This window comes from Dermacentor andersoni, chromosome 4 (genome assembly GCF_023375885.2).
Source record: "Dermacentor andersoni chromosome 4, qqDerAnde1_hic_scaffold, whole genome shotgun sequence".
NCBI lineage: Eukaryota > Metazoa > Arthropoda > Arachnida > Ixodida > Ixodidae > Dermacentor > Dermacentor andersoni.
Window position 1 is genome coordinate 174,503,922 of NC_092817.1, and position 27,883 is coordinate 174,531,804.

The window sequence follows — 27,883 nt, forward strand, 5'->3', positions numbered from 1 at the left end:
ATCAGTGTATCAGTTGTATCGTTTCATAATGCAATAGAAAAAACTGATAGAATATTTATCAAATTATCCTATCAGGTGTTTGCTAGGGCTATTAAACAAAGTTAATTGGGCAATTAGTGGGGCATAGATGGAGCGTCTCAAAGTGGGCAGTTGTGCTTGCACCTTCCCTGTGATCGTTCCGAGCATAACGCAGCAACAGCACGGGATTTGCCAGCAGAGCCAAAAATGCCGCGCCGAAAGGGTGCCATTTACAGCAGACACTGTAGCGTGACTTGTTTGTGCGCCATTTTCGTGACCACAAATTGAGAATCTAAACCGGCAACTTTGCTTCATTTCACTTCGTTTGCAGTTTTCGTGGTATCGTCGCTGACATGCCTTATTTGGAAACGAGTAAACCAGCACAATACTATTTTGGTACATCAGCGATATGCGCGAAAACGGCACCTTCTATGCGGTATGCCGCTTTCTTTCCGCCCGAGTACGCGCGCGGGATCAACGAGGCCCTGCGGACGCCGTTCGTCGGCGGATAAAAAAGGCGAGATACGCAGGCCACCACATGAACCGTCGTTGTTGCTGATAAAGGCGTCGCCCCGCACAACATCAGCCTTCCCATTACACGCGCGAAGGCGCTATCTGTTTCTCTTAAGATAACGACAGCGGCTGAGAAGAAAACGCGGTCAACGTGAGCAGATTACGACAGCGAGCGGGAGCGTCGCTTGTGGGTGCCACGTTTGACGTCGTATGTGCGTGCAAGTCCGATGGATGAAACGTATTTTTCCGTTCGTTAGGTTTCCTCTCATGTGCGTGACATATCCTCGAAAACTTACAGCCTTTGGAGTAGCCTGTCTTGCCGCTCCAGCTTCGAAACCTGCATCTCTGAGTAGCGGGACGTAGCCACCTTTGACAGAGTGTAACGTATGCAGGGATCCATTTCCACAACGACAGTGGCCGCCGAAAAGCTTCTGCTTCCTTGTGTACCCTGCTCTGGGAGCCATCGAGATACCTTAGCAACGTCTATCGAGGCACCTGTGGCGAGCACAATGGAATAGCTCGGGCTGTTTTGCGAAGCATTTAAGCGCATTGGCAGCGGTTTCCACTTGCCCGAATATTTCGACCAATTGTGTGCGCTAATTGTAATTTAATTCAAGTAGAAACGAACGAACAAGGACAAAAGCCTGTAAACAATGACTTTCGCAAAGCTATGACGAAGTGATGCGAACACAGAAGACCGCTCGTGCCTCACAGCTCTTGCAGGGTATCAGTTCAGTAAAGCTGTTGCGCTTGTCGCGTGCCTCAACCATTCAACGCAACGATGTGGCGTCTCTGAAGCTAGACACGTGTGTGAAGTGTGGGCCTGTCACCTTGTTTTGAGAACGTGCGTGTGCGTGTATTAGCCGTGTGCGGATTGCATACAGCGTTGTCATGGCTCCCGTTGCGCGATGTCTTCTTCTTACCACGAACGTTACTCTATGGGTGAGTACGTGCAGAGGTGAATATTGAGATTCTTGTAATCAATTCGTACTGGATATGAGTTAAGATTCGGTATTGTAACGTCCGAAGGCAACAGTATCCCAGTGCAGAGCTGTTTTTTCTTAAACCGTGTGAAAAAAGTTTTGCAGATCCCACACTTTGCGGGAAACAAATTTATGCGAAGTATTTTGTGGATACACTTGCATGACCTTTCTAGCATCGTTTGGGGTTACACAGTGTGGCACCAGATGGCGCAACATGTCTGTGTAAGGCGAGAATTTCTATTTGTGACGACAGAGACAAGATGCCGACATGATGACGATGGCGAGACGAAGGCGGCAACGACGTTATGTCGCCTAAATGATCGCGTCAATCGCAGGAGTAAGGCACGACGATGGCCAAAACTGAAAGGGGTGCACTGAGAATCGATGCGAGAACTAACTGCCCGCATTGTGCCGGAATTAATCAAGTGGTTCCCGCCGAAGGTGCTCCAGTGTGAATGCCACCGAGCAGGGGAAGGGGTTTACCTGAGCCGATCTCGAAGGCGATTCACTGTGAAAACTGTGCCGATACCGAAGGCGGTGAAACGTCACGCTGCTGCCGTCCTACCCACAGGACACGGCAGAATTCAGGCACTAAATAGTTCACGTTAATACAGTGTGCTATGAGGACAGTTGTCTGCCCTAATGCAGACGCCAGTCTCGACGCTTCGATATTCGTAAGACAAACCCGCCTAATTCCCAAGCAATCGCCGCAGTCACTCAAAAGACGAAGTTGACCCGCATTCGAAAGTGACAGACATCTTTTCAGTGACGAACGCAAATATATAAAAAAATAATAATACATGAACATTGAAGTTGATTGAAGGCACGCGCTCTCGGTGCTTTCTACCATGCGCATCGCACTTCCTAGCGGTAAGGTAGGCCGGTAGATGATGTTTTAATTGCAAAAAAAGAAAATGAAGAACATTCTAGAATAGCTTTTTTTAACAAATTTAGTAAGTGGCCAATTGGCGCCCTCCATCACCAATGTGGGGGAGGGGTGATTGCCATCCCTGCCTTGTCTCCTTGTGCGCACGCCTATGACGCAATCTTCTAACCTCGTGGTTATCTCAGATGTTAGAGCGGCCGCCCCGATGAGACCATGGTCTCGGGTTTCATACCCGAGCCAAGACGAATGCTTCATCAACAACGAAGTTTTCTTTCGGAGAAACTCATAATTTGTAATTTCGTGCATCTCTTGGGTGGATTGCAATTTCTCCCTTTTAACAACTTCGTCCACGTTGCAGATATCTGCACAATCTATTTGCGATATGATGTAAAATAGGCCTTGTATGTGCGGGAATACCTCGAGAGAGCCAGAGAGAATAAGCGTTATTTAATGACAAGAACAATAGCAACAATAAAGAATTATTCCGCGTAATTATATTTCCTCGCAGACAATATTCTTAAAGTAGATAAAGAAGAAAGATGAGATGTCTTCGCGATATACACTCGTATAATAGCCCCGTTTACTCGAGGTTTCCTAAGGACCGCCTGCTGAATTGCCGCAAGTGGGCGGTTGCAAATAAAAAAAAAAATAGCTTTCGTATAAATAAAGAAGCCAACTTGTCTTCGATGAACGCGTGGGGCAACCATATTATTTGATCGCATGTGGATCTCAGTACCTGACTGTTACAGTAGGAGTGGCTGCCGCAGCTATCCCTGGTAATGCCGCTTCTAGAATACGTGAACAGCAGCTGACCATTAAAATCCTCGAGTTCGTGGGAGTGATAATGGTAGAACATGCGAAAACGCTTTAAAATTTACCAGCCACTTTCTTAAGTTCTCGCTGCCTTGAACACAAGAAGAACGCCTAGAAGCAAGCGTCTTCAGACATCGATGTACCTTAGAAGAAAGACATAACAAACAAGCATAGTAATAAAAGGACCGCCACATTGTCGGAGTCGGATAGTCCGTTTCACCGTCAAGTTGTAAGCGATCGGTGTTCGAGGATCTAACATTCCAAGGAAATTGTTTTAGCATTGCTGCTCAACACACATGTGTTCTCTAGAGAACGAACCCAAGAGGGAAAATGCTGTCTTGTTTGTTATTTATTAACTGAGAGGAAGTGTGTTTTAATGGGCAGATTACCTTGAAAAGATGCACAACCAACCCGCAGAAAATTATAAAAGCTTAACAGGAAACGCGCCCTTCAAATCATTTCTAACACCGTCCTAAAGGGGCCCTGAGAAAATTATTATTGGAGTCGAGAAATGCATTTGGCGTGAAAATCGACTATTTCAGACATGCTTCACCGCAAGATGTACTTCAATGCTTTCGCCAGATGCGGAGTCATTCGAAATCTCCTTTGATACCTTTCGCTGTGCTCCCGCTTCTTCAATGCCTTGCACAGTGAAGGTAACGGCGGAGCGGGGCGTGCCCACAACGCTCCCATTACTAAAATTTCGGAATTCAAATTTGATTTCGGATGTTCACGTAGACGCCACTACTTGCGACTTTGGCGCGTACGACGCGTCAAATTCGGAGGCTATCCCTCAACTTTTGCTAGCTTCAACTTACGGTGTCCGGTAACTTTGCTGTGCTACATGTACCAGATAGCTACGAGTGGCTTTCTCTTCTCGCATCGAGTGGACGGTAGCACATTTCCTTTCACAATTATCTCTACGGCAATTACACAATTTTCAAGGGTCGATCGAAACATCGTCTTTATATATGTTCGCTCGTTCGAGTACGCCGGCAGTGCTCACATCGGCTAAGCGATGAATGTGTCACTGTGTACTCGTGTTGAGAGGTCTCCTAACCTGACTCGATTATGATTGCGGCACACCTCGGAGGTGTGCAAATCGAAGGTGATCGGGAAGCAGACGACCTGTTCCCGTCGAATGTTGGAGCTCAGGCAGGCTCAATAGGTGCCTGGAGCCATGTTCCCTACAGAGTATGGGGTTATCCTCAGCGAGCGGCCGCGAGCTTAACGATCTAACGATCGGGCTTGTCGCGGCACCCGGCGGCGGCAGTGGTATCTATGCTACGTAGCTAATGCAGCCACATGCAACTGTACGACACGTTTGCTATATGTACACGACAGGACTGGAGTGCGCGCTCGCGCTCTTGCGCTTTAGCCTGGCCGTGCTGCGTCGTGCGGAACAACTTCAATGCCTGGGTAGGCAAGAAGCAGGATGGAGACAAGTCAGTGGGGGAATATGGCATAGGCTCTAGGAATAGCAGGGAAGAGTTATTAGTAGAGTTTGCAGAACGGAATAATATGCGAATAATGAATATCTTCTTCCGCAAGCGGGATAGTCGAAAGTGGACGTGGAAGAGCCCGAATGGCGAGACTAGATATGAAATAGACTTCATAGTCTGCACTAACCCTGGCATCATACAAGGTGTGGACGTGCTCGGCAAGGCGCACTGCAGTGACCATAGGGTAATAAGAACTCGAATTAGCCTAGACTTGAGGAGGGAACGAAAGAAACTGGTACATAAGAAGCCGATCAATAAGTTAGCGGTAAGAGGGAAAATAGAGGAATTCCGGATCAACCTACAGAACCGGTATTCGGCTTTAACATGAGAAGGGGACCTTAATGTTGAAGCAATGAACGGCAATCTTATGGCCATCATTAAGGAGTGTGCAATAGAAGTCGGTGGTAACATTGTTAGGATATCGCAGGAGACGAAAGATCTGATTAAGAAACGCCAATGTGTGAAAGCCTCTAACCCTACAGCTAGAATAAAACTGGCAGAACTTTCGAAGTTAATCAACAAGCGTAAGACAGATGACATAAAAAAGTATAATACGGTTAGAATTGAACGTGCACTCAGGAACGGAAGAAGCCTAAAGGTAGTGAAGAAGAAACTAGGAATAGGCAAGAATCAGATGTATGCGTTAAGAGACAAAGCCGGCAATAACATTAATAATATGGATGAGATAGCTCTAGTGGCTGAGGAGTTCTATAGAGATTTATACAGTACCAGTGGCACCTACGACTATAATGAAAGATGGAAAAGTCTAGAGGAATTTGACATCCCACAAGTAACTCCGGAAGAAGTAAAGAAAGAATTGGGAGCTATGTAAAGGGGGAAGGCAGCTGGGGACGATCAGGTAACAGCAGATTTGTTGAAGAATGTTGGGCAGATTGTTATAGAAAAACTGGCCACCCTGTATACGCAATGCCTCATGACCTCGAGCTTACCGGAATCTTGGAAGAACGCCAACATAATCTTAATCCATAAGAAAGGGGACGTCAAAGACTTGAAAAATTATATACAGATCAGCTTACTGTCCGTTGCCTACAAAGTATTTACTAAGGTAATCGCAAATAGAATCAGGAACACCTTAGACTTCTGTCAACCAAAGGACCAGGGAGGATTTCGTAAAGGCTACTCAACAATAGACCATATTCACACTATCAATCAGGGGATAGAGAAATGTGCGGAATATAAGCAACCCTTATATAGAGCTTTCATTGATTACGAGAAAGCGTTTGAATCAGTTGAAACCTCAGCAGTCATGGAGGCATTACGGAATCAGGGTGTAGACAGTGTAGATGTATGTAAAGATACTGAAAGATATCTATAGCGGCTCCACAGCCACCGTAGTCCTCCATAAAGAAAGCAACAAAATCCCAATAAAGAAAGGCGTCAGGCAGGGAGATACGATCTCTCCAGTGTTATTCACAGCGTGTTTACAGGAGGTATTCAGAGACCTGGATTGGGAAGAATTGGGGATAAGAGTTAATGGTGAATACCTTCATACCATGCGATTTGCTGATGATATTGCCTTGCTTAGTAACTCAGGGGACAAATTGAAATGCACGCTCACTGACCTGGAGAGGCAAAGCAGAAGGGTGGGTCTAAAAATTAATCTGCAGAAAACTGGAGTAATGTTTCACAGTCTCAGAAGAGAACAGCAGTTTACGATAGGTAGCGAGGCACTGGAAGTGGTAAGGGAATACATCTACTTAGGGCAGGTAGTGACCGCGGATGCGGATCATGAGAATGAAATAATCAGAAGAATAAGAATGGGCTGGGGTGCGTTTGGCAGGCATTCTCAGATCATGAACAGCAGGTTGCTATTATCCCTCAAAAGAGAAGTGCATAACCGCTGTGTCTTACCAGTACTCACCTACGGGGCAGAAACCTGGAGGCTTACGAAAAGGGTTCTACTTAAATTGAGGACGACGCAACGAGCTATGGAAAGAAGAATGATGGGTGTGACGTTAAGGGATAAGAAAAGAGCAGATTGGGTGAGGGAACAAACGCGAGTTAATCACATCTTAGTTGAAAAAGAAATCAAGAAAATAGAAATGGGCATGTGCAGGACATGTAATGAGGAGAGAAAATAACCGATGGTCATTAAGGGTTACGGAGTGGATTCCAAGAGAAGGGAAGCGTAGCAGATGGCGGCAGAAAGTTAGGTGGGCGGATGAGATTAAGAAGTTGGCAGGGACAACATGGCCACAATTAGCACATGACCGGGGTAGTTGGAGAAGTATGGGAGAGGCCTTTGCCCTGCAGTGGGCGTAGCCAGGCTCATGATGATGACGATGATGACATGTACCGATGGATAGCAGCCCCATCGAAATTGCGCATTTTGAAGGCTGTCAATTGCTCAATACGAAGCGATTTCTGCCTAGACGGCTAGTTAGGAGCGGCAAGGAGTGAGCGCTCGCTTGCAAGCGTACGTATGGTCTGACTTTAAAGAAGCGTAGACACCAAATTTGCAAGCTAAGTTTGCTATAGCGTAAGATTTGTATGCTTATTAGGAACACTTTCGTAGAGTATGACTGATAGCAGACGGCTAATAGGTAAGTTATTTTAATTTTGAAGTTTAGAAATGAAGCGTGGCTCTCTTCTACGGACTCGTCGCGAAAGCCAGCATGAAAGCGTCATTCTTGAGAGCAAAACATGGTGGCCTTACAGACGGTGGTGGCGACAAAGTTTCAGAGCGTCTGCACGTGAGTTTGCCAAAACAGCCGGGAGGCGCAAGTGGGCGTCTCGCACCTAGCTTTGGCGTCGACGAACGTGGGAAAACGTGTGAAACTGAGCTGACGACGAATAACTTCGTTGTTGGCAACACTTTGGTGGTGCACGTGATCGCCGTGACGTCGGATACTCATGATTTACGTCACTTAAAGGTTGTCCACACCTGCTGGCCGGAGTTTAAAAAATATTTATCTGTGTGATGGAAACAGTCTTGTATTAAATTACTGGGGACCTGGTCGTGCATATGCCTGCTGTTAATATCGTCCCTTTGGTGGTGTGCATTACCAAAGATTTAAAAAAAGATGATTACCCGAGATTTTGGTGCCTCCACTCCTTTAAGTTGCGCGTGACTTGATGCTAGTTGAGTGTTCATAATGAATATAAATCAGCGAGACCGACGCCTACGACACCGGTAAGCAGCGTGGTCAAAGCTTGATTTCTACGCGACCTTCAGCGGCCGAGCGTGAAGAGACGATAACCGGCTTTTTTCCGGAAGTACGTGATTCTTATTTACGTTCGAAACGCATATTATTGATTATTTCAGCCAGTTTAATTAACTGCGTCAATAAATGTACGGATGCAGTAATAGTCGGAAGAAGGGCACTGATTCAAACACCCTCCTTAATTGATGTCAGCTGTCAGCCAATAGCAGCCGTCTATGGGAGTCTTGCATATCACCACATATGCAAGCTGCCGGCAGCCCCGAAACGGCTGAGGAAAAGCGTCGTTTCAAAAGAGAGTGTTCGAGAAAAATTTGACTTCGTGCTCCACTTGTGATCACCACGCACCGCGCACAACTGCAAAGTTTGGCTGAGATGTTTGCAGCAGCGCGTGCTATCCGCCGACGGCGTTTTTATCGACGAGCCCGAAGAAGGGTTCAGAAGCCGATGAAATGTATATCGTGAGGCTGCAACTGATGAAACCATGCTTTGCGGTTTCGGACATACACGCTTGGCAAGAAGGACCGCTGTCGAGAGGCAGGAGAAGAAGGACATATGTTGACGCGAGTGGCACCAGTGTGCCAGCATTAGAATAAAGTTTTGGTGCTTTGCGGGAAAATGTAATTGACACACCCGTACATATGTTATTCGTCTGTGGCAAAGTTAAGTAGAAACGGCTGTAAAATGACGGTGGAAACAGCGCACACGACAATTTCCGGGACAGTTAATCTCGCAATGGTTGATAGTACAGGTTAGCAGTACTGGGCCCCAAAATTAAACTACCTTTGCCGCGAAGCACCTTTGCCGCGAAACATTAAGATTTACAGGCTAAGCGCAGCATTGGAAATGAAGTTCCAAAGCGTAGTGCTTTACCCGGTTAATTGGATGTGCGAAATTCATAGCGCGTGTTGCGATGGGCACGGCGGCCAGCAGGAGAAAAAGAAATGTTTCCATAGCAGGTGCAAGGTAGAACAAGGAGAGAAAGAAAATCACAGCCACCATAGTTTCGCAACACGCGAAGGTAAGGGCACGGTTGAAAAAGGCGATGGCACTGAGGAATGAGTGTGTTTGCTTGAGTGATTCGTAAGAGCACGTGTCGTGTAATTGTGATAACGGAGATAAGGTTAATGAAGCCAGCTGGCTAATGAAGACCAATTATTGTGAAAGAAGAAAGTCTTCTAGATTTGACTGCAGATGTGAATGAAAAGTAAGAGAAGCAAACGTTTGCGCAGCGCGTGCCAGAAGACTGGCAAACGTGCTTCGTTAACTAGAAATGTAAGAACAACTACAAAACGTAAAAGCTGTGTACTTATCAGCCATTGTTCGGAGTAGCCAGCAAGGTGATTTTACGGTGGAAGCCCGAGGTCCTCGGATGTCATCACAAAAACGCCTAGGTTGCCGTGTACGACTGCCAACGATCTGTTATGAATGAACGTATTGTTGTTGCGTGCACGTCAAGATTATGCATTTTTTCTACAACGCGCGCTCAGCGGAAGTGGGTGCTTGTGTGGGAACACGTGTAAAGTTCGCTTGGCGCGCACTCCGAGAATTCAACAGCACAGATTGCATTTAGCGCATGACTCGTCTCGCTCCCGTAAATAGCGTGAACGCTTTGATGGTTTCCAGGGTACCGCCTATAATTAGAAGAACCTCCTACTAGAAACAGGATTCGCTGTTGCTGCTGTACAAATCGTGGAACGGTCTCGGAAGCTGCCGGGGTCCCATGTGGTCTTCATTGGACCCAACAAAATATCTCGAAGCTCGAAAAAGTTCGGACCCGGCAGTGGGGTGTACAATTATTAAGGCCGAGACGGAACACGCCCTGAATAGCCCGAGAACATTGACTTCGTGGGCATTTCCTCCGAGCATCCCCCACCATGCCACCAATGTGGAATTCTATTATGTCTTTGTATTGCCGATCACATTGTAGCCGAATCACGCGCTCGAAGGTGTAATTCTGTAAAAAAAAAACTTGTACGACCCGTAGTATGATGCCATAACAAATGGCTCGCAGGTTTTGGAACCAAACCCAGAACCTGCGTGTGCGGCGGTAGACGCAACGTTACAGAGTCAGGTTGCGGCTGTCCTCCGTAGCGTAACAAAGGGCACGAATACGTGGACTTCTGCTGAAGGTCTGCCAGTGGCACGGTTTGTTTCACAGCCATGATTTATTAGTTTTCCTCCTTTCAGTCGTCTAGCCACACAATGACAGTGCAAATATTAAATATGTAATTTTCATCAGAGCCTATGTTCGTACTGCGTATTTTGCTCGTTCAAACACTTAGCTTTGAGAAACACAAGAACACTCCAGTCAGCAGGCGCCGCGAGACTCTAAGCACAGGTGCCACGACCTCAAGTATTTCCCTTTTCTCCACAGACCGTCGGGGCCATGCTGCTCTCAGCCGGTTTGCTGGCGCTGGTACGGCCCGATTTGGAGGTGTCGCGCACACTGCTGGACGATGACAGCGGCCGGCCACCGACAGAGGTCGCTTGCTTCTACGTCATTTCCGGTGGCATGCTGCTGCTGATTGCCACACTGGGTTGTGGTGGCTCGTGCGGAGAGCGGTACGGATGGCTCGTAGTGGTACGTGCTCACAAGTACTGGTACGAATGCTCACCGCAGCTGTCGCTTGTGTTCGTTGCAAATTCGTCGTGCTTGGCATGACGCTTTTAGCTTTTCTGATCTATGAACTAGAACACCTTATCCACCTCAGAGGCGACCTTACAAAGCAGTGTCCATGCCACGTTTAGAAGCTCGCGGCGGTAGCGCATCGGATTTGGCAACGCATCACCTTAATTTGATATGCTAGCGTTTACCCGTAGCGCGTCGATCTCGATGCGATGGCGTCTGAAACGAGCTGGCGCCTGTTTTAAGTAGCATGTCTAGGTCTGGAGTGGAGCAGATCAAACGTCTTGCCCGCGCTCTGATTATTCGACACGAAAAAGCTTAGCATCTTGTTCAACTCAGAATTCCGTTCTGATAAGATGGACAATACAAAATTGCAGATGTTCTATATAGGAGGTTTACCCATAATTTAAATCAAGACTAACAAAAGCGATTTTTCTGATATCGAGTCAGCTGACACCTGATACTTGAAAACATAGGCATAGCTCACTCAAAAAAAAAAAAAAGAAACATGCTGAATAAGTGCGTGATAATTGGTAGTTTGAGAAATTCACAACGTGCTGGACGAACCGGCCGTCTCGTATATCAGCGGTCCTCGTAAGAATTGGAGTGAAATGAACTGGTATTCGTTATAAACCTCAATTAAAAGAACGATGAGCTAAGATAACACGGCGCAGCTTTATGTTTTCCAAGTGGCAGACCACAATCTAGGGAAAAGGAGGGCGAGCCACTGATACTCACGTGCTACATCTATCAGTCACTGAACGACTGAAGTATCACGTTACCTCTAGTAATCTCAGTTATCACGCTTCATATGAGCTGGCAGGCCACCCCCGCTCTTGTGTCTCGCTTTTAAGCGCTAGAGCTAACTGCGTATTCTGATACCTTCCTCCTATGCACCAAGGAGGCTTTCGCTTTCACCAGGCAGGGAAACGAAGGTGGTCTTCCATTGTTGCATGTGAGCGATAATTCGTCACTCCGGCCGCAATTGCTTCTTACGCGAAGTAATCGTTACATGTGCCTGTTAGCGACTTGACCATTTGCCAGCGTGTGCAAAGACACAGAGCTGGTCTCCGCGAAACGGTACTGTGTAAAGGGCGCAAACGCCCACAGAAGAGCGAAGCGTATGGGCTGCAGAGTCAGTGTTTCGCATCATGCTGCCGGACAAATTCTTCAGAAGTTTTTGCCAGCGTGGTCTTAGAGTGATCGCGTACGTGCATGGGCGCTTCTGAAGGGGAGTGGGATGGGACACCCAGTAAATGTACCCATATTCGGACAACACTGTAGAATTGTAGTGTAGCGCGATGCATTGCATAGTTTCGATATGTTTGACCTGGATTGATCCCTTGGTGCCGGAGACTAAAACACGCCGACGTCGGACACACTTCTCGACACAAAAGCTCGGCGATGCGTCACCCTTCGGTTGCTTTAGTTCATGCGGTCGCTGACGCCACTCTAGTGTTACACTAACGTGAACATTTTTCAGAAAAGAAAAAGAAAGTCACAACTCTTATTTCATGTGAAGTTTATTTATTCGTAGGTGAAACGCGCGCATTGTATTCTCTCTTTCTCTCGCAGTACGTGGGCGTGCTGTCGCTGGTCACCGTAGCACTGGTCGTCTATCTTGCACTCCAGCTGGACGCCTGCATCAAGGAGAGGGTGCGTGAATGCTTTTGGGTCGACTTGCCCACTTGGATTGGCACCTATGGAAATGCTTAGACTGCACACGCCACGTGTTTTGAATGCATTGGAAAACTTGTGACATGACCGACCTTGTCGTTCGAAAGTGAGACAACTTTGGGCGTCACCTACGTTGTCTCCACGTGATGCACACAAGCTCACCGCTACTGTTTATTTTATTTCATAGATAATGTTATGGTACGCGCTCAATCAATCAATCAATCAATCAATCAATCAATCAATCAATCAATCAATCAATCAATCAATCAATCAATCAATCAATCAATCAATCAATCAATCAATCAATCAATCAATCAATCAATCAACCCTCATTTCTGTGGAAGAGAGGCTTTGTCATAACGAAAACTGGTCATCAGATCATGAGCTAAACTTTAATAGGCATTTCCTTTCATTAAATGGTTGTGAATTAGTTTTTCGATTACACTGCTAGAGAACGTTAAAATTGAAATTGGGCGATAGTTGCTAATATATTCGCGGGCATCTTTTTTAAAAATGGGAATTATTTTCCGCGCCTTCAGGCTTGTAGGAAATACAGCAGCTGAAAAAAAAGTTTTTAATTACATCGGCTAAGATTGGCGAGAGTTCTTTTGATACAAGTTCGCCTTGTTCGCATTACTCTTGTTAATGTTTTGACTAATACTCACATCGTAAATATTCAAATGGGATATATATCAATGTATCCTTGATTTGCTGCTCAGTTATCAGTTGAACGAAGTTTGTAAGGTCCTCAGTATGGAGGGTCTCATGCGAAAGAATTGTGCGGCGAACCGACTCGTTCATTCGCTTGATCATTCACCAACTCATTTCTTAACTCACTCCATCACGACTATTATTCCACCAATGAATTCATTTGTTCATACAATATGCTACCAAACCTTTCTGGGCCTGCTTAATTAAATGTTTCTTTTTGCGTGCATAGCAATATTCTTATTTTTAACGCAAGCTCATACAACCATGCGTGCGAAGCAAGCGCCTGACAAGAAATGAAACTTTGAAACCCAGGGTATCGATTTTTTGTCAAAAGGTGCTTCCCTTTTGAATGTCCAGGTATGCACCAAGAGCTTCGACGTGAAGAATCGCCGACACTGGAGCATCCTGGTGCAGTCGCTTGCAGTGTTCGCCTTGGTAAGTGCCTTTATGCGCATACATTAGCCATGGAAGGCAGGATTTTTAAAATAAATTCTGGGGTTTTAAGTGCCAAAATCAGGCTACGATTATGAACCACGTCGTTGTCGGGTACTCCGGATTAAGTTGGACCACCAGGGATTCTTAAACGTGCGCCCAACGCAGGGTACCAGGGGCGTTTTTGCATTTCGCCCCCATCGAAACAGGACCACCGCGGCCGGAATTTGATCCCGCGCTCTCGGGCTTAACAGCGCAACACCAGAGCCACTACGCCCCAACGGCGGGTATGGCAGTCTCTCGCCCATGCTAACAGATTAGGCTATTTTTTGTACACGCAGAGCCACTACAAAGGTGCGAACGTTCAGTAATTGCAGGTTTTTACTATTGCGGTTACATCGTAAAATTAACTTGGGTTACTTTCAATAGAAAGCTTCAGGACACGCGCACACAAACAAACGCGCGCGCGCCCCCGCGTCGCGAATTAACGAATTTTGTTTAGAGAATCAGTAAAAAAAATGCACTGACACGCGCATGTTCAACTTTCCCATTTTTTTAAAATCCAGAACGCGCGAGCATCAACCCCACGGCATGTCAACACCTTAGAGCGTCGAGGTCGGTGATAGTATGCGCAAGGCCGAAAAAGCAATTTCCAATTCCATTTAGTGCGCTGTTGGCTTGAGGTCCCATCGCATACCGTCACAAATAGTCAGACCACGCAGCTACATGTATTTACAATCATCGCTCTTGTTTCTTTTTTCAGAATAATACCTCCCACATGTTCATAAGTTTCCTTGCTTTTGAAAAATATGTATCCACACTGCGAATTCGTAGGTTTCAGTAAAACGAAGAAATATGACAGGGCCTCTTAAGATTTCTCTTAAGAGGTGAATGGCGAAAGCCGATTCGTTAATTATTAGTGACTATTGGTCATTACTAAGCCATTTAATCAGTTGTAATGAATTTTAGTCGTTACAAATTGTCGTTAGACATATGGGTCATTTCGTAGTCATTACTTCATTGCAAGTCATTTCCGTCATTATTGGTCATTACTGCTCACTACAAAGCATATTTATTCATTTCAAATCAATTGTAGTCGTTACAATTTGTCGTTAGACATATTGGTCATTTAGTAGTCATTAGTAGTCATCACTGGTCATTACTAAGCATTTTTAGTCATTTCTAATCAATTGTAGTCGTTACAAGTTGTCGTTAGACATAGTGGTCATTTCGTAGTAGTTACTAGTCATTACAAGTCATTTCAGTCATTATTAGTCATTACTGCTCACTGTAAGCATTCTTAGTCATTTGTAATCAATTGTGGTCATTACAAGCCGTCGTTATACATATTGGTAATTTCGTAGTCATTAGTAATCATTACAAGTCATTAGTAGTCATGTTAGTCATTACTACTAATTACTAAAGATTTCTAGTCATTTCTAATCAATAGAGGTGATTGCAAGCCGTAGTTATACATATTGGTCATTTCGGAGTCATTAGTAGTAATTACAAGTCATTAGTAGCCATTATTAGTCATTACTAGTCATTATTAACCTTTACCAATCTCTATTCTAACGTTATCATTCACTAACTGTCACTATCAATCATTTCTCATTCTTTCATCTGTCTTTTCTCTGTCTTCATATGGCACGTTGACGCTTCGGCGGACACTCCTGGCGGTGAGGTCTGCTGACGAAAACTTCACCATGAGCCTAGAAAGGCTTTGCCTTAAAAATATACAGTGGATCACCGATGAAACCGCACCTATCTTTAGACCGGTTTTTTCCAAACAAGGCGGCGCAGATAACGCTGGTGGGAACAGTGTAGCAGACGATTTTCATACCTGATAATGCTTTGTGCGCTTGTGCATACTGCCGCCTATATCGCCGCTTCTCGCGGTTATAAAGCTCATGCCATGCGGTCGACACTAGCGCGTTCTGGTTTAAAACTTGCAAGGGTACACAGACAATTACTACACGCAAACGCACAGACATACCTGCACGGCGGACATCAACTCGCGTACAAGAACTGCCGACGGGAGGTAGCGCTTGCTTCATCCATGGTCTGCAATTTTGCGGTTTTCAGTACATGTATTATGCTTGAAATTGTTTGGTTGAGAACAGTTATAGTGCCTGCGAAGAATTAGACGCTTAATTTATGATTCGTAGTCACTGTGATGCGTTGCCCAGGAGTGGTAGAAAAGCTGCACCAAAACAGAAATGTCCCTATCGTTGAAATGGGCAATCGTCCTGATTTGCGTATTTCCGTCTCGCTGCCTAAGCTCTTGGTTTCCGGACAACACGCTTAAATTTAATGGTGAGGCGTTCATTATCCCTGATCAAAAGCCTAGTTATAGTAGAAACACTGCCTGCCGCGGTGGCTTAGTGGTTATGGCGTTGCGCTGCAGATAAGTCCTATAGGGCGCGGTAATAAATGCCGGTCGCATTTAGATGGGGGCAAACTGTAAAACCGCCCATGTACCGCTTGCATGAGGTGCACGATAAAGAACCCAAGGCGGTCAAAATTAACCCGGAGACCCCCACTACGGCATGTCTCGTAATAAGATCACGGTTAAGGCACCTAAAAACCCAGATTTTTTAGACGAAACAACACATTTAGTGATGCGTAGACAATACATACGGTGACTAGACGACGAAAGTAGACATAAGAAGCTTATAATGAACTTGCTGAAAAAAGAAATCATGACACCTCAGATGAAGCCAAGGAGTTTTTTTATTGCAAAGTTTTAGTGTTTCCTTACGCAATACCAGTTGAGCTATCTTTTTTGTAATCTATCTGCCTGAATATTGTAATAGAAACGAAGCAGAATGTAGTACTGCAGAAAAGAGAGTTATTTCATTAAAAATGCAAAAAGGGTAAATAGCTTTATGGTGCGCACGCTCTTTAGTGCATAGTAAAAGACATGAACTGCAAGTGAAAGTAATGATCGAAACTATTTGTCTAATAACTATACTGCGTGCTACCCTTTCACAGTTTTATTGGGGTCGTTCCTGACCAATATTTAATATCGCAACAAGACCTTCTTTGCTTGTCGCTACAGCGTGCCTTGAACGCGATGGTCCCATCGAATAAGTAATTTACTGGAGCTGTACACACTACCCTGCCTCACAGCACTTTCGAATTCTACCTAAGCTAAAAGGCTCTCCAGTAGTAAATTTGTGAGGGACATCTCAAAATTTCCAGAAGTAGCCGGATTGCTAAGCCGATGTCGCGAAATATTGCTAATAGGGTTATTCTACGAGGAAGCACTAATGGCAAACTAGGAAAATTCTACTGCGTTGCGTACAAGAAAATGGTAAAGAGGAAGCAGAAGGACGATCACGCTGCACTATGGCTGTACGTGTTCCAATACTCGCCGTAGACGACTAAGTAGACGGCTAAGCGGACAGTGGCCAGCTTAAGTCTTGTTCCAATTCTCACGAACACGGCAAGGTAGACAGCTTCGCGAAGACAGCATTGAAGTCAAAAACGATGAAGGCTACTTTCCTGTTCAAACAAAATGGCGGCTGAGCAGGACGCTTGGAAAGACGACAGGAAAGTTTTTCTGCGCACACAAAAACATAGACACGCTATCGTACACCCTTAACGTAAGATAAATTGTGTTTTTTATAGGTTTTGATGAGCAAAGACTTAAAATACAGAAATAAAGTATGCTTTTCTTCACTTTTTTTTTGTTGCTGCGAGGTGGTGTCAGGCTGCAGAGGCGTCTTCTGTACGTTTTCCAGACGGCTAGAAACGCGTTCCATTACATGGTCTCGAAGCTGTCTCGTCTGTCTGTTTAGACTGCCTCCGATGATGGCCAGAATTGGAACACACATTGTATCGTGAGCCACTCCACAATAGGTAGCAATCCGCATGGCTGGAACGCCTAAATAGGCGTTGTAATGTCATGAAAATTCATGTTCTCTTATTATATGCTGTTTTTAATATAATAAAAGAAAGGTGGTGTGCCTAGCGCTGCCCTGTTTTAATATGAGTAATCAAATATTCGATTTTATAAGGTACTCGACTTGCAAGGATGCATTTCCTCGTAACTCAAATGTGATGAACTCAGACATATGACGCAGACGTTCACAAGAAGATGAAGACTTAAAATGATCAAGGGTGGTGACACAAGGAATGCCCCAGGCTAGAGCTTTTGTTTCCACGAGCGGACTTGCAGGCGAAGTCTTTTTCGTCAAATAAAAGACCTTGCCTTTTACGTTGGTTCCATCTCGAGGCGCTGCTTGTTCGGCCAATTTAATAAAGTTCACCATCGTGCAAAACTTGCCACATCCCGCATACTTATTAAATCTGTTGCCCCTGCAGAGTTGCCGCCCGTATAATACTTTGTTGAATTCACTGCGCGGCAAAGCCTTCCAAAACTAAGCTCGGGAATTTCCGGGTTGGTTATTTTAGTAGTAATATCAGGCAACCTTTAAATACCAGTAATAAAGGCAGTCCTCAGATATTGGGAGAGCATCCTGCTTAATTAGATAAAATATGTCTGAACAATAGTGTGTTTGTATTTACACCAATAAATCGTTTCGGCACCGTGAAGAAACGAAATTGTGGAGAAATCACTGGCTATGATTGTCTATGACGCAAATAGCCCGAACAAACAAGCGAACGAACGAAAGAGAGAACGAGAGAGCGAGAGCGGACGAATGGAAATGGCCGAATGAGCCAAATAAAGGTAATCGCTTTAAAAGCCATGAAACCTTGCACTAACATATAGTAAACGAGAAAAAAAAATATTGAAAGCGTTCATTAGGTTTGTCCCTCTATCACACGAATCAACGTTTTGAAGGGTGCGAACTCAAGGACGTCCGAGAAATTGGTCAACTTAGATGGGTGAGCGATTTACATAAATAAGAAAGAATGAACTTCCATTCTTTTACGAGAGTAATGTAAGAATATTGACCACGTTTTTCTTTATGACGTTGTCCCTGCATGTCTATTTATGCTTTCATACAAGAAGGTTGAAGGGCTACTTTTCGCTTTGCCTGGAGCCAAGCGAGGTCGCTGTAAACGGTAAAATGAATGAGCTAGTGAAAATGTCTTTCGCATGCGGCTCGTACTAGAATAAAAGATGAGAAAACTAGGCCCTATCAATGTGTTCCCGGCTTTCTTCGCCACCAATACTGTAAACGTATCTAGCTTTTCTCGACTGCTAAAGAAATTACGGGGTTTCACGTGCCAATACCACTTTCTGATTATGAGGCACGCCGTAGTGGGGGACTCCGGAAATTTCGACCACCTGGGGTTCTTCAACGTGCACCTAAATCTAAGTACACGGGTGTTTTCGCCTCCATCGAAATGCGGCCGCCGTGGCCGGGATTCGATCCCGCGACCTCTTGCTCAGCAGCCGAACACCATAGCCACTGAGCAACCACGGCGGGTTCTCGACTGCTAACCGGTTAATGCTGCCATTCGCTTTACATTCCACCGCGTCAGGAAGGTAGACGTTACCTATGGGTCTAACTGAGTGAATGCCTTTGCATTCCATGAGAATATGCTGAGTTGTCTCCGTTTTTTATTTTTTTTTTCGCTACAGCAGACACATGTGTCATCTAGTTTCGAATATTTGCGGCGGTATATTTTTGTCCTTAGGCCCCCCGCACGGGATTCAAATAGCAAGGCACCGCCCTTACTGTTATCGTACAACATTTCCTTTCTAACTTCTTTCTTGCTATAGTAGAGCTCTATAGTCTTTCTTGCTTTAATAATTTCCACCGAATTTACTGGGTCTGTTTCTCTAACTTTATTTTTTGGTCTCACTTTGTTTATCGATACAGGAGCCCGGTCACACTAAATGTCTCATACATGACGCGTTTCGGCTGGTCGCACGCTTGGCTAGTCATCGTAAATGAGCTCTGCCCGAATTGTTCTGCCGAACTTTGCCGCGGAGCGTTCTTCTGTGCACTTTATAATTTGACCTATGTGATCTTCAAGCTGTTGCGACACAATGGTGATGGCGTCGTCATGTACCTTTTGCCAGCTGCCACCGCTTTAAGAAAGTTGCAGGGCAGTGACAATCAAGAAATCTCGCGGGTAAACAGCTCGCGCACTTGAGCTTCAAAAAGTTCAGAAAAACATTCACACGTACGCAGCTTCGAAACAATTCAAGTGATATAGAGTTCAAGAGAATCAACAAAGATGTGAGCACAGACATGAGTCGGAGAAATATAAGAAAAGTGTTCAAGATAGCTGTCCTTATCGAAACTAAGAGTTGAAGGTGAACTTCAGAAGCCAAGTTTCTTTCGCCGCGCACAAGGCCCCCTTGCAGCACATGGTCTATTCATCGCACGCCTCGTATGCCTAGACGGGCATGATGTCATAATCGAGGTGGAATACTTAGTGCAAATATTAGTCATCCTCGAGAAGAATCTGCAGAGCTGATTACGTGGGGTCTGCTTTGTTATGCGCATTTTGTTTCTCTTTTGAATCCTCCCTGCTCACCGGTGCCCACATGTGCCATGGTATTTCAACGAGCTCGCATTTCTTTTATGCTATTTACATTTCCCGAGGAATATTGTAGAGATCGCGTTTCTCTTATTCGTGCGTTCTTCTGTATGCCTGAAGGCCTGCTCTCGGAGTGATGGATGAAAGCGTATGCAAGCTGTTTGGTGAACCTTGACTAATTTTTGTGCTTCCTTTTTGAAGAGTCGCTGCTCATTATTCGCTGTCATGTTTTTTTTTCCTCTTCGTCTTGACACATGAACGTGTATCTTTCTCTGCCTGTAGGTTAGTAGCGGTGCAGGAATGGCGATGACGTAATCCATAAACTGGGCGTACTTGCTTTAAAGCTGGGCGCGTGATTTCTACAACGTTTTACGTGTGAGTTCCGAGCTGAATACCCTCAGATGAGCTTCTTACATATTGCACTTTCTGTCGGACAGCATATGTCACAAGAAGTCGAGGTCGGCGTGCATGGCGTCAATCTTTGAAGCAACAGACCGCTTTCGCCAGTGGCCTTAAGAGTTGCTTCAGCTGACTCAAGCGGCACCTCGCCCATTTCCAGCAAATATGAGGCACGTGCCTTGGCTCACTAAAGCAAACTTCAGCTGTCATGTGGAGTACTCTTATCGTCTTGATGAATTAAGATGGTTTCCGAGGCTAACGTTGCCGCTTGTGATAGCAATTAGTTAATTTGTTAACAAAACGTCATTTCATGCACTGGAGCACGCAAGGGACTGGAACGCCAATGCATTTCTCCGCAAAGTTCGCGAATTTATATCTCGAAACTGGTGTCGTCCTCAGAATTCGTTCCAAGTGGGTCCGCCTTGTGAAGTCCACTGCTAGAATGTGTAATTGCAATATGGGTCACAAGATTATTAACTAAAATTTAATTGATGAATTCTCGTTAATTAGTCAATTTCGCGTTTCAATTTTTTGTACAAGTAGTGCTCGCCGCTTCCAGTAGACCGGCTCATAAACTATAATTGAGCTATCTGCCACAGGCAGCCTTTAAAAAATTTCGAGTGTTTGCTGAAAAACCCTGTATGTGCCCTTTCCTGGCCAATGCTCCGAAATTGCTTTGTGCCACTGTGACACAAGAGGTACAGAATTCTTCAGTGCAGCAAAATATGTGCCCTACCTTCCTTGGCATACACCTGCCGTCACACTTCTTTCCTTGAGAAGCGTCACACATAGCCATCGTCCTCATGACATTGTTGCGTACACGCCTCACATTGTTTACACGCCTGATTTGGTGTTTTTATATCGGAATGGCTTATGAGCGGTGTTCGTGATAAAGCAAAAAAAATTGCATGATGCTAAAGCTGTCAGTTTTCTGGTGGATAGACGTAAATATTACATTAAAGGGAAACTAAAGAAATATATTAGGTTACAATAAAGTGATACATAATTGCCCCGGAATCTCCAAGGCGTCAATATTATCGCGAAATAAATCTTAGTAATCGAGAAATTGAAGTAAATGCAGGACAACATTTGTGACTCAGCCGGGACCTTCAAGTGCCATCCCAGTGACTTCAGCACCCCTCATTATAATTCGGTCGCTATTGCTCAACCTTTCTTAATAAAAGATCATAGCATGGCGTTATTTAGACCGAAGAAAATCCTACATCTCCAGTTCTATTCCATGTTTAGAAAAAAAAAAAAAGAAATCATTGACGTTGCTCTTGCCAATGACGTGTGCGGTCGAAAGCGTTCGTTAACTTTCGACTCTGCCACTCACGCTTTCGCGTTTCAGTAGTTTCTTCATCACGCAGTGCTGTGCTGGTTTTGCTGGCTTGCGAAACTTATACAAACTGCAAGTAGCAGAGAACTTCACGTTCACCTAATGTCACGGGATGCCTCAGTGGTCCACGCCACTTCACCAAAAGAAGCTGCAGCTGAGAATAAAATGTTCTGTCTTGGCTCAGTTTCTCCATGACCACACGATGGTCCTTTAGGCAAAATACCGTAGCGCTGCCTCTCGGGCGCTGTTTTGGCGTATGCAACGTCACCACGGCCATAGCTCAAGGGTGGGCGATTTGAATTGCGCTAAAGGTATGCGGGCCCAACAGACGCAATTTTCTCTTAAATTTTGTATTTTCTTAGCACAAAACAAGAGCTGCGAAGTTTTTGGAATTCCATATGAACAGTCATCATCATCATCATCATCATCATCATCATCATCATCATCATCCTGGTTACGCCCACTGCAGGGCAAAGGCCTCTCTCATACTTCTCCAACTACTCCGGTCATGTACTAATTCTGGCCATGTCGTCCCTGCAAACTTCCTAATCTCATCCGTCCACCTAACTTTCTGCCGCCCCCTGCTACGCTTCCTTTCCCTTGGAATCCACGCCGTAACCCTTAATGACCATCGGTTATCTTCCCTCCTCATTACATGTCCTGCCCATGCCCATTTCTTTTTCTTGATTTCAACTAAGGTGTCATTAATTCGGGTTTGTTCCCTGACCCAATCTGCTTTATTCTTATCCCTTAACGTTACACCCATCATTCTTTCCATAGCTCGTTGCGTCGTCCTCAATTTAAGTAGAACCCTTTTCGTAAGCCCCCAGGTTTCTGCCCCGTACGTGAGTATTGGTAAGACACAGCTGTTATGCACTTTTCTCTTGAGGGATAATGGTAACCTGCTGTTCATGATCTGAGAATGCCTGCCAAATGCACCCCAGCCCATTCTTATTCTTCTTATTATTTCAGTCTCATGAACCTGATCTGCAGTCACTACCTGTCTTAAGTAGATGTATTCCCTTCCCACTTCCAGTGCCTCGCTACATATTGTAAACTGCTGTTCTCTTCCGAGACTGTTAAACATTACTTTAGTTTTCTGGAGATTAATTTTTTGACCCACCCTTCGGCTTTGCCTCTCGAGGTCAGTGAGCATGCATTGCAGTTGGTCCCCTGAGTTACTAAGCAAGGCACTACCATCTGCAAATCGCAAGTTACTAAGGTATTCTCCATTAACTCTTATCCTCAATTCTTCCGAATCCACGTCTCTGAATACCTCCTGTAAACACGCTGTGAATAGCACTGAAGAGATCGTATATCCCTGCCTGACGCCTTTCTTTATTGGGATTTTGTTGCTTTCTTTAAGGAGGACTACGGTGGCTGTGGAGCCGCTATAGATATCTTTCAGTATTTTTACATACGGCTCGTCTACACCCTGAATCCGTAATGCCTCCATGATTGCTGAGGTTTCGACAGAATCGAACGCTTTCTCGTAATTTGAACAGTCAGCCTCGACTTAATATTTATCTTTTGTGTCCCTTTAAGTTGCATACTGCGTAGGATGAAATTAAGCGCAACTGTACGCATGACAACTAGTTGCACTCGATTTCATACATACTTGACTGAAGCATCGCTTGACATGAATTCCATTATGTGCGTTGAATATGCATAACTCTTGCTGTTGTTATTGCCTCGTAATGATTTCTCCTGAACTTATTTACGGCACGCGCTCCTGCGTGCTTCATCATCTGTCCTGTCGGATGTGCGACTGTTGCGCCACTGTCGCGAAGGCTTGGTAATGTACTTCCCAACAAACCCGCTTAAGTTGAGTGTACCCTGTAGTGCGCAGTCAACTTCGTGCCATTTATACACACAGACTTATACGCTACCGTTCTCATTTCAGTTGGTGACTCTGATCCTGGCTTTGACGGTCTGCTGCAAGGCTAGGTCCCGTCGGGGCTACCTGGCGGTGCCACTTTGATACCTCTCTGATGCTCGCCGAGGCACGTGACCGAAAAGTTGCGCCCGCAAATTGACGTCTGCGACAAATGGTTGTTTGCGAGAGCTGCACCACTCAGTGCCCACTGTGCCAGGTGTCATTTGCTATGGACTTTAGGAGCCTCCGCTTAAAGAACACGTCGAACTCCTTTGACTCTTGTTGGGTACTAAATAAAGGGGCGGGAGACCGGAGTCGCACCTTGCGGAAGAGATCGACTACCTGCGTCATGGTTCACCCACGCGTTTCTGGAGAAAGCTGGACAATGTAGAGCGAAGATGCGCCGACGAAAATGGGGAAATTTTTATGTGGGTGCATACAGCGCTGATTGCCCTGTTCGCGGAAATTCTCTACGAAACCGCGCTTGTAGAAGTAGACAATTCATATTTTACATCACGAGAATAGCTGCTGAACAAGTCTTTATTTACTGCTCTAAAAAGAGCACCACTCACTATGCTGGCACATTTTTGCTGCTCGCGGGACCTTGAGGGTCAGATATCAATAACGTAGACACAAACGAAGACGCGTTTTGCATAATTTACTGCGCACAGCAGTTAACTAACATACCATTGCTTACTTTCATTTCAATCGAAATCAGGAGGAGCAACACGTCCACAACAGGATGACGGCAACGAGATAGCCGGCGGCGCTACGACAAGAATGAAGAACGTCTCAAAGAATAAGACGACGACGTCGGTCAAAAAAAGGATGACGATGACAACAAAGACGAAAGCGGCATGGCGAGGATGATAAACACGAAAATGGTGCCGACGGAGCCGTGATGACTATGGCACGAAAACGATGACGCCGGCTTAAAAAGTGCGTTGACAGCAATGAATATGGCGGTGACGCCACAATCAGGAGAAAAGCGCCATGATGACAATGGCAGGACGACAACAACGAGAAAAGGATGACAACAAATATGGTTCTTACGATGGCGTGAAGACCATGGCCTCACAATCATGACAGCGTGAAAAGGGCTATAATGATAACGAAGGTGGCGCTGGAAGCGGCATGACGACAATGACGGCGAAAGCGACATTATGACAGTGACAGGACTATAGCATCATGGCGATGTAATGGACAGTGAAAATGGCTACCACGCTGGCATGAGCTGACGGCTTGACAAAGACTACGGTAGCATGACAATGGCGATCACTGCATGACGACGATGACAGTGGCATGACAGAAATAAAATGGCTATGATGCCCCCAGCTGTATGGAAAGAACTAAACTACGACAATGACGCCATAACGAAGACACTTCTTGACTGTTGTGTAAAACTTAATAATTGAGCGTTACGCTACTGCCTTACATGCGAGTCTTGCACAGAAACATAGTATAAACAGTTTCACAACCCCACCGTTGTGAGGAAACTCACTTTTTTGAAACCTTAGAGCAGCAAAGCCTTGTCGACTTATTTGATCTCTATTCTTGACAGGGACGATGCCACCAGTGGGACTGGCGCAGTCATCTTTCTGGAGTTGTGGCAATGACATCAACTGGCTGTTACATCCAGGCAGAAAGACATCGATGTGCATTAGAAAGCATACATTTGTAACAGATATTCTATTTGAAATTAAGAGGAAAGTATGAAGTTGGGCTGGGCACGTCATGCACGTAATGCAGAGGGCATGTAACCGGGGATATATTAGATTTCCATAATGGGGGCCGAGATACCGAAAGCGTTGTCCAGTACGGCAGAGATTGTGTGATAGTGGAGATAGGTGGTGTGGTGCAAATAGAAAATTCGCAGGCGTAAGGTATGATCAGTTGGCGCAAGACATCTATAATAGGAGATTGCTGGGAGAGGCCTTCCACCTGCAGTAGACACTAGTGGGCTGAAGATGATGACAATGAAGTCCTGAACAATTAAAAAAAAAGGTACGTGGAGAGTCTCTGCTCCTTTTTCTTGGCACGTAGAAAATGTCGCCAAATATTTCTTGCGGTGTTGCCTGGGCTTGTGTGGCCTAAAAGAACGCTTTTACCACCTGGCTTGAAATGGTAGTCTGCCAGCGTTGAAGCATCGCTGGCTGCAGGTGTTCTTGCAACGGGCTGCTGTCGTGATCAGTGAGAGCAACCTCTCCCCCACTCACCCTCCAAAGAGAGCGAGAGAGAGAGAGAAAGAGAGAGAGAGAGAACCCTTTATTGGAAGACAGATTTCAGCTGGCGTATAGAGATAGCTGACATGCTACTCTGCGTGTGGAAGGCAATTGGGGAGAGAAAGAGAGAAGGAGAGAGGCGCAAAAGAAAAGCGGAATAAGCTTTTTAAAGAAATTGGGCAGTGAGTTTTCTGACTCATGGGCAACTGCGTGCAATGTTAGAGCCTTTCAGTGTATGCACCGTCCTACAATGAGGTGACAGAAATCACCGCGTGAAAGGTGCATGAGAGTGATCGAGTAGAACTAAAGTTTGTCAAGCTGACCAATGTTTTCTAAGTATGTAAATAAAAAGTTCATTGTACTCCTCTGTTCCGTGCGGCAGTCAAATGACAAAGGTCTCTATGTAAGTGAATGCATGCAACGTTCATAGAACGCACGCTCGTCGGTATACGCTCGACACTCGAACAGGATATGCTCCACGGTTTGCATTAAGCCACAGTTTTTGCAGTGGGGACTTGTCACTTGACCGAAGCGGTACTTAAGCCGTTTCCATAGGCGGTATTGAGGTGAAGACCATGATATAGAGTTTCCGAATGGCTTAGGAATGCTGGATGAGAGTATGGACTTCAGATTTTGGTCGATTTGAGTAAAGGAAAGAGTAATGTTGGATCGGAAAGCTTTACGGTAAAAGGATGGGTAAGCCACTCCTTTTCTTCAGAAGTAAATCTTTTAGCTAGTTGGGAGGCATCAGATCTAGTGAAATAAATACGCTTATAGCGTTCGCGTTGAAGACCTTTGCGTGCCGCTTCATCTGCTTTTTCGTTGGCCAGAATGCCACAAACAATAAGACGGTATTCACTGCAATGTGATACAGTGGCTTGATGCAATGGCCAAATGATGTAAGTACGCGATGTCGAAAGAAACAGGCAGATAGTTTTTTTAACAGACTGCAGAATATTTGTAGTGCTCCTTTAGAGTCAGTGAAAATCGCCCATTTGTTAGGCGCTCGGCGAAGTATATAGAGGACAGCTTCTTTGATGCCGTGAAGCTCCGCTGTCGTTGAGGATGTACTCCGCCGCAGCCGATAAGAAATCATTTGTCTTGTTGAGGGCACATGAAGGCCACCGGAGGAAGTCTCCCGAGTGGTTGAGGCATCAGTGTAGATGTGGGTGTGCTGAGTATATTTCTCGGCTAAGTAGAGGTGAGTGGTCTGCAGCAGTGTGGCCTGTGGCAGGCGACTCTTTGTCCCATTTACACCAAGGCGCAAAGAGCAAGGCGCAATAGACGAGGACTGAAGAGCACAACTAACAGGGCAGGCGACAGGACCAGCAAACGACATGCGCCGGCCCTGTCGTTTGTGTTCTTCTTCATTCCTCGTCTATTGTGCCTTGCTCTTTACTCATTCAAGCATGAACCAACTCGCCCAAGCGAGAATTTTATTTGGTTTATATCTAGAGGCGAAAGTCTCCAGGGAGGAGAGGTCGGAGGCAGTAATTTCTTTGGCTGAACAATCGGAGGAAGGTGCAACATTTGCGCAGCTTGGCCACAGCTAGACTTACTGTGGGTTACGTGGACGCGGTACATGAAGTGCTGCTTCCCTTGGGGCACATGCCGAAGATGGGTACGCATTGTTTCTTGGGAAGCGATGACATCTAGCGGTAAACATCCTGCTTCCGCCACTGTTCTCGAGGCTGAAAAGCCCTTCTGGAGGTCCAGGCAAATCCGCAGGCAGTTGTTTCGGGCGGCTTCCAGAGTCCTCTTGTTTGCTGGTGATAATATCTCAAGCACCGGTAGGCCATAGCGCAATGTACCTTCAGTATTGGCTTTTTCAAGTAAGTACCATTGAGCGGAAATTGCCGCCCCATCGTGTTCCCGCCACGAATGTGAAAACTTTCGATGCTGCAGCAATCCTCGCATGCAGTTTTTTTACCCGAGGTTACCAAGAGAGATTTCTGTCTATCACAATTCCAAGGAATCGCGGAGGCCGTACATACTGCAGCGGTCGTCCACCGAGTAAGTGCGGATGTTTGATCATAATCTTTCTTGTGAAAGTCACGGCTGTGCTTTTTTCTGGCAAGAGGTGAAGACTTCGGGGAGCCAAATACATGGAAAGGCTCAGTAAGGCTTTTTGTAGTCGTTGTTGGGTGCTACAACGCGAGCTTGATGCGCCCCAGACACCCCCCCCCCCTCCCCTATTTGTATGTTGAACTCATTCTTCCCCCTTGGTTGATATACT

General features: G+C 45.5%; 1 protein-coding gene across 2 annotated transcripts; it reads left to right on the forward strand.

Annotated features, from left to right (window-relative positions):
• Nucleotides 1-681: 681 nt before the first annotated feature.
• On the forward strand, nt 682-26,008 carry LOC126530669 (uncharacterized). Of its 2 annotated transcripts, none has more exons than XM_072287976.1 (5): nt 682-1,489; nt 10,275-10,481; nt 12,102-12,182; nt 13,272-13,349; nt 23,453-26,008. In XM_072287976.1, the coding sequence occupies exons 2-5, from the start codon at nt 10,287-10,289 to the stop codon at nt 23,528-23,530; spliced, it is 432 nt and encodes a 143-aa protein (XP_072144077.1). In that variant the 5' UTR covers nt 682-1,489; nt 10,275-10,286; the 3' UTR covers nt 23,531-26,008. The 2 variants fall into 2 exon arrangements, with proteins under 2 accessions (XP_072144077.1, XP_050033891.2); XM_050177934.3 differs by having other exon boundaries at nt 682-1,473.
• Nucleotides 26,009-27,883: the final 1,875 nt, after the last annotated feature.

Bases quoted from the DNA above. Each gene is read 5' to 3' on its own strand.
- LOC126530669 (XM_050177934.3), top strand. From the start codon at position 1,423: ATGGCTCCCGTTGCGCGATGTCTTCTTCTTACCACGAACGTTACTCTA. The intron at 1,474-10,274 runs GTGAGTACGTGC...TTTTCTCCACAG, and splicing joins CCACGAACGTTACTCTATGG to ACCGTCGGGGCCATGCTGCT. The intron at 10,482-12,101 runs GTACGTGCTCAC...TTTCTCTCGCAG, and splicing joins GGTACGGATGGCTCGTAGTG to TACGTGGGCGTGCTGTCGCT.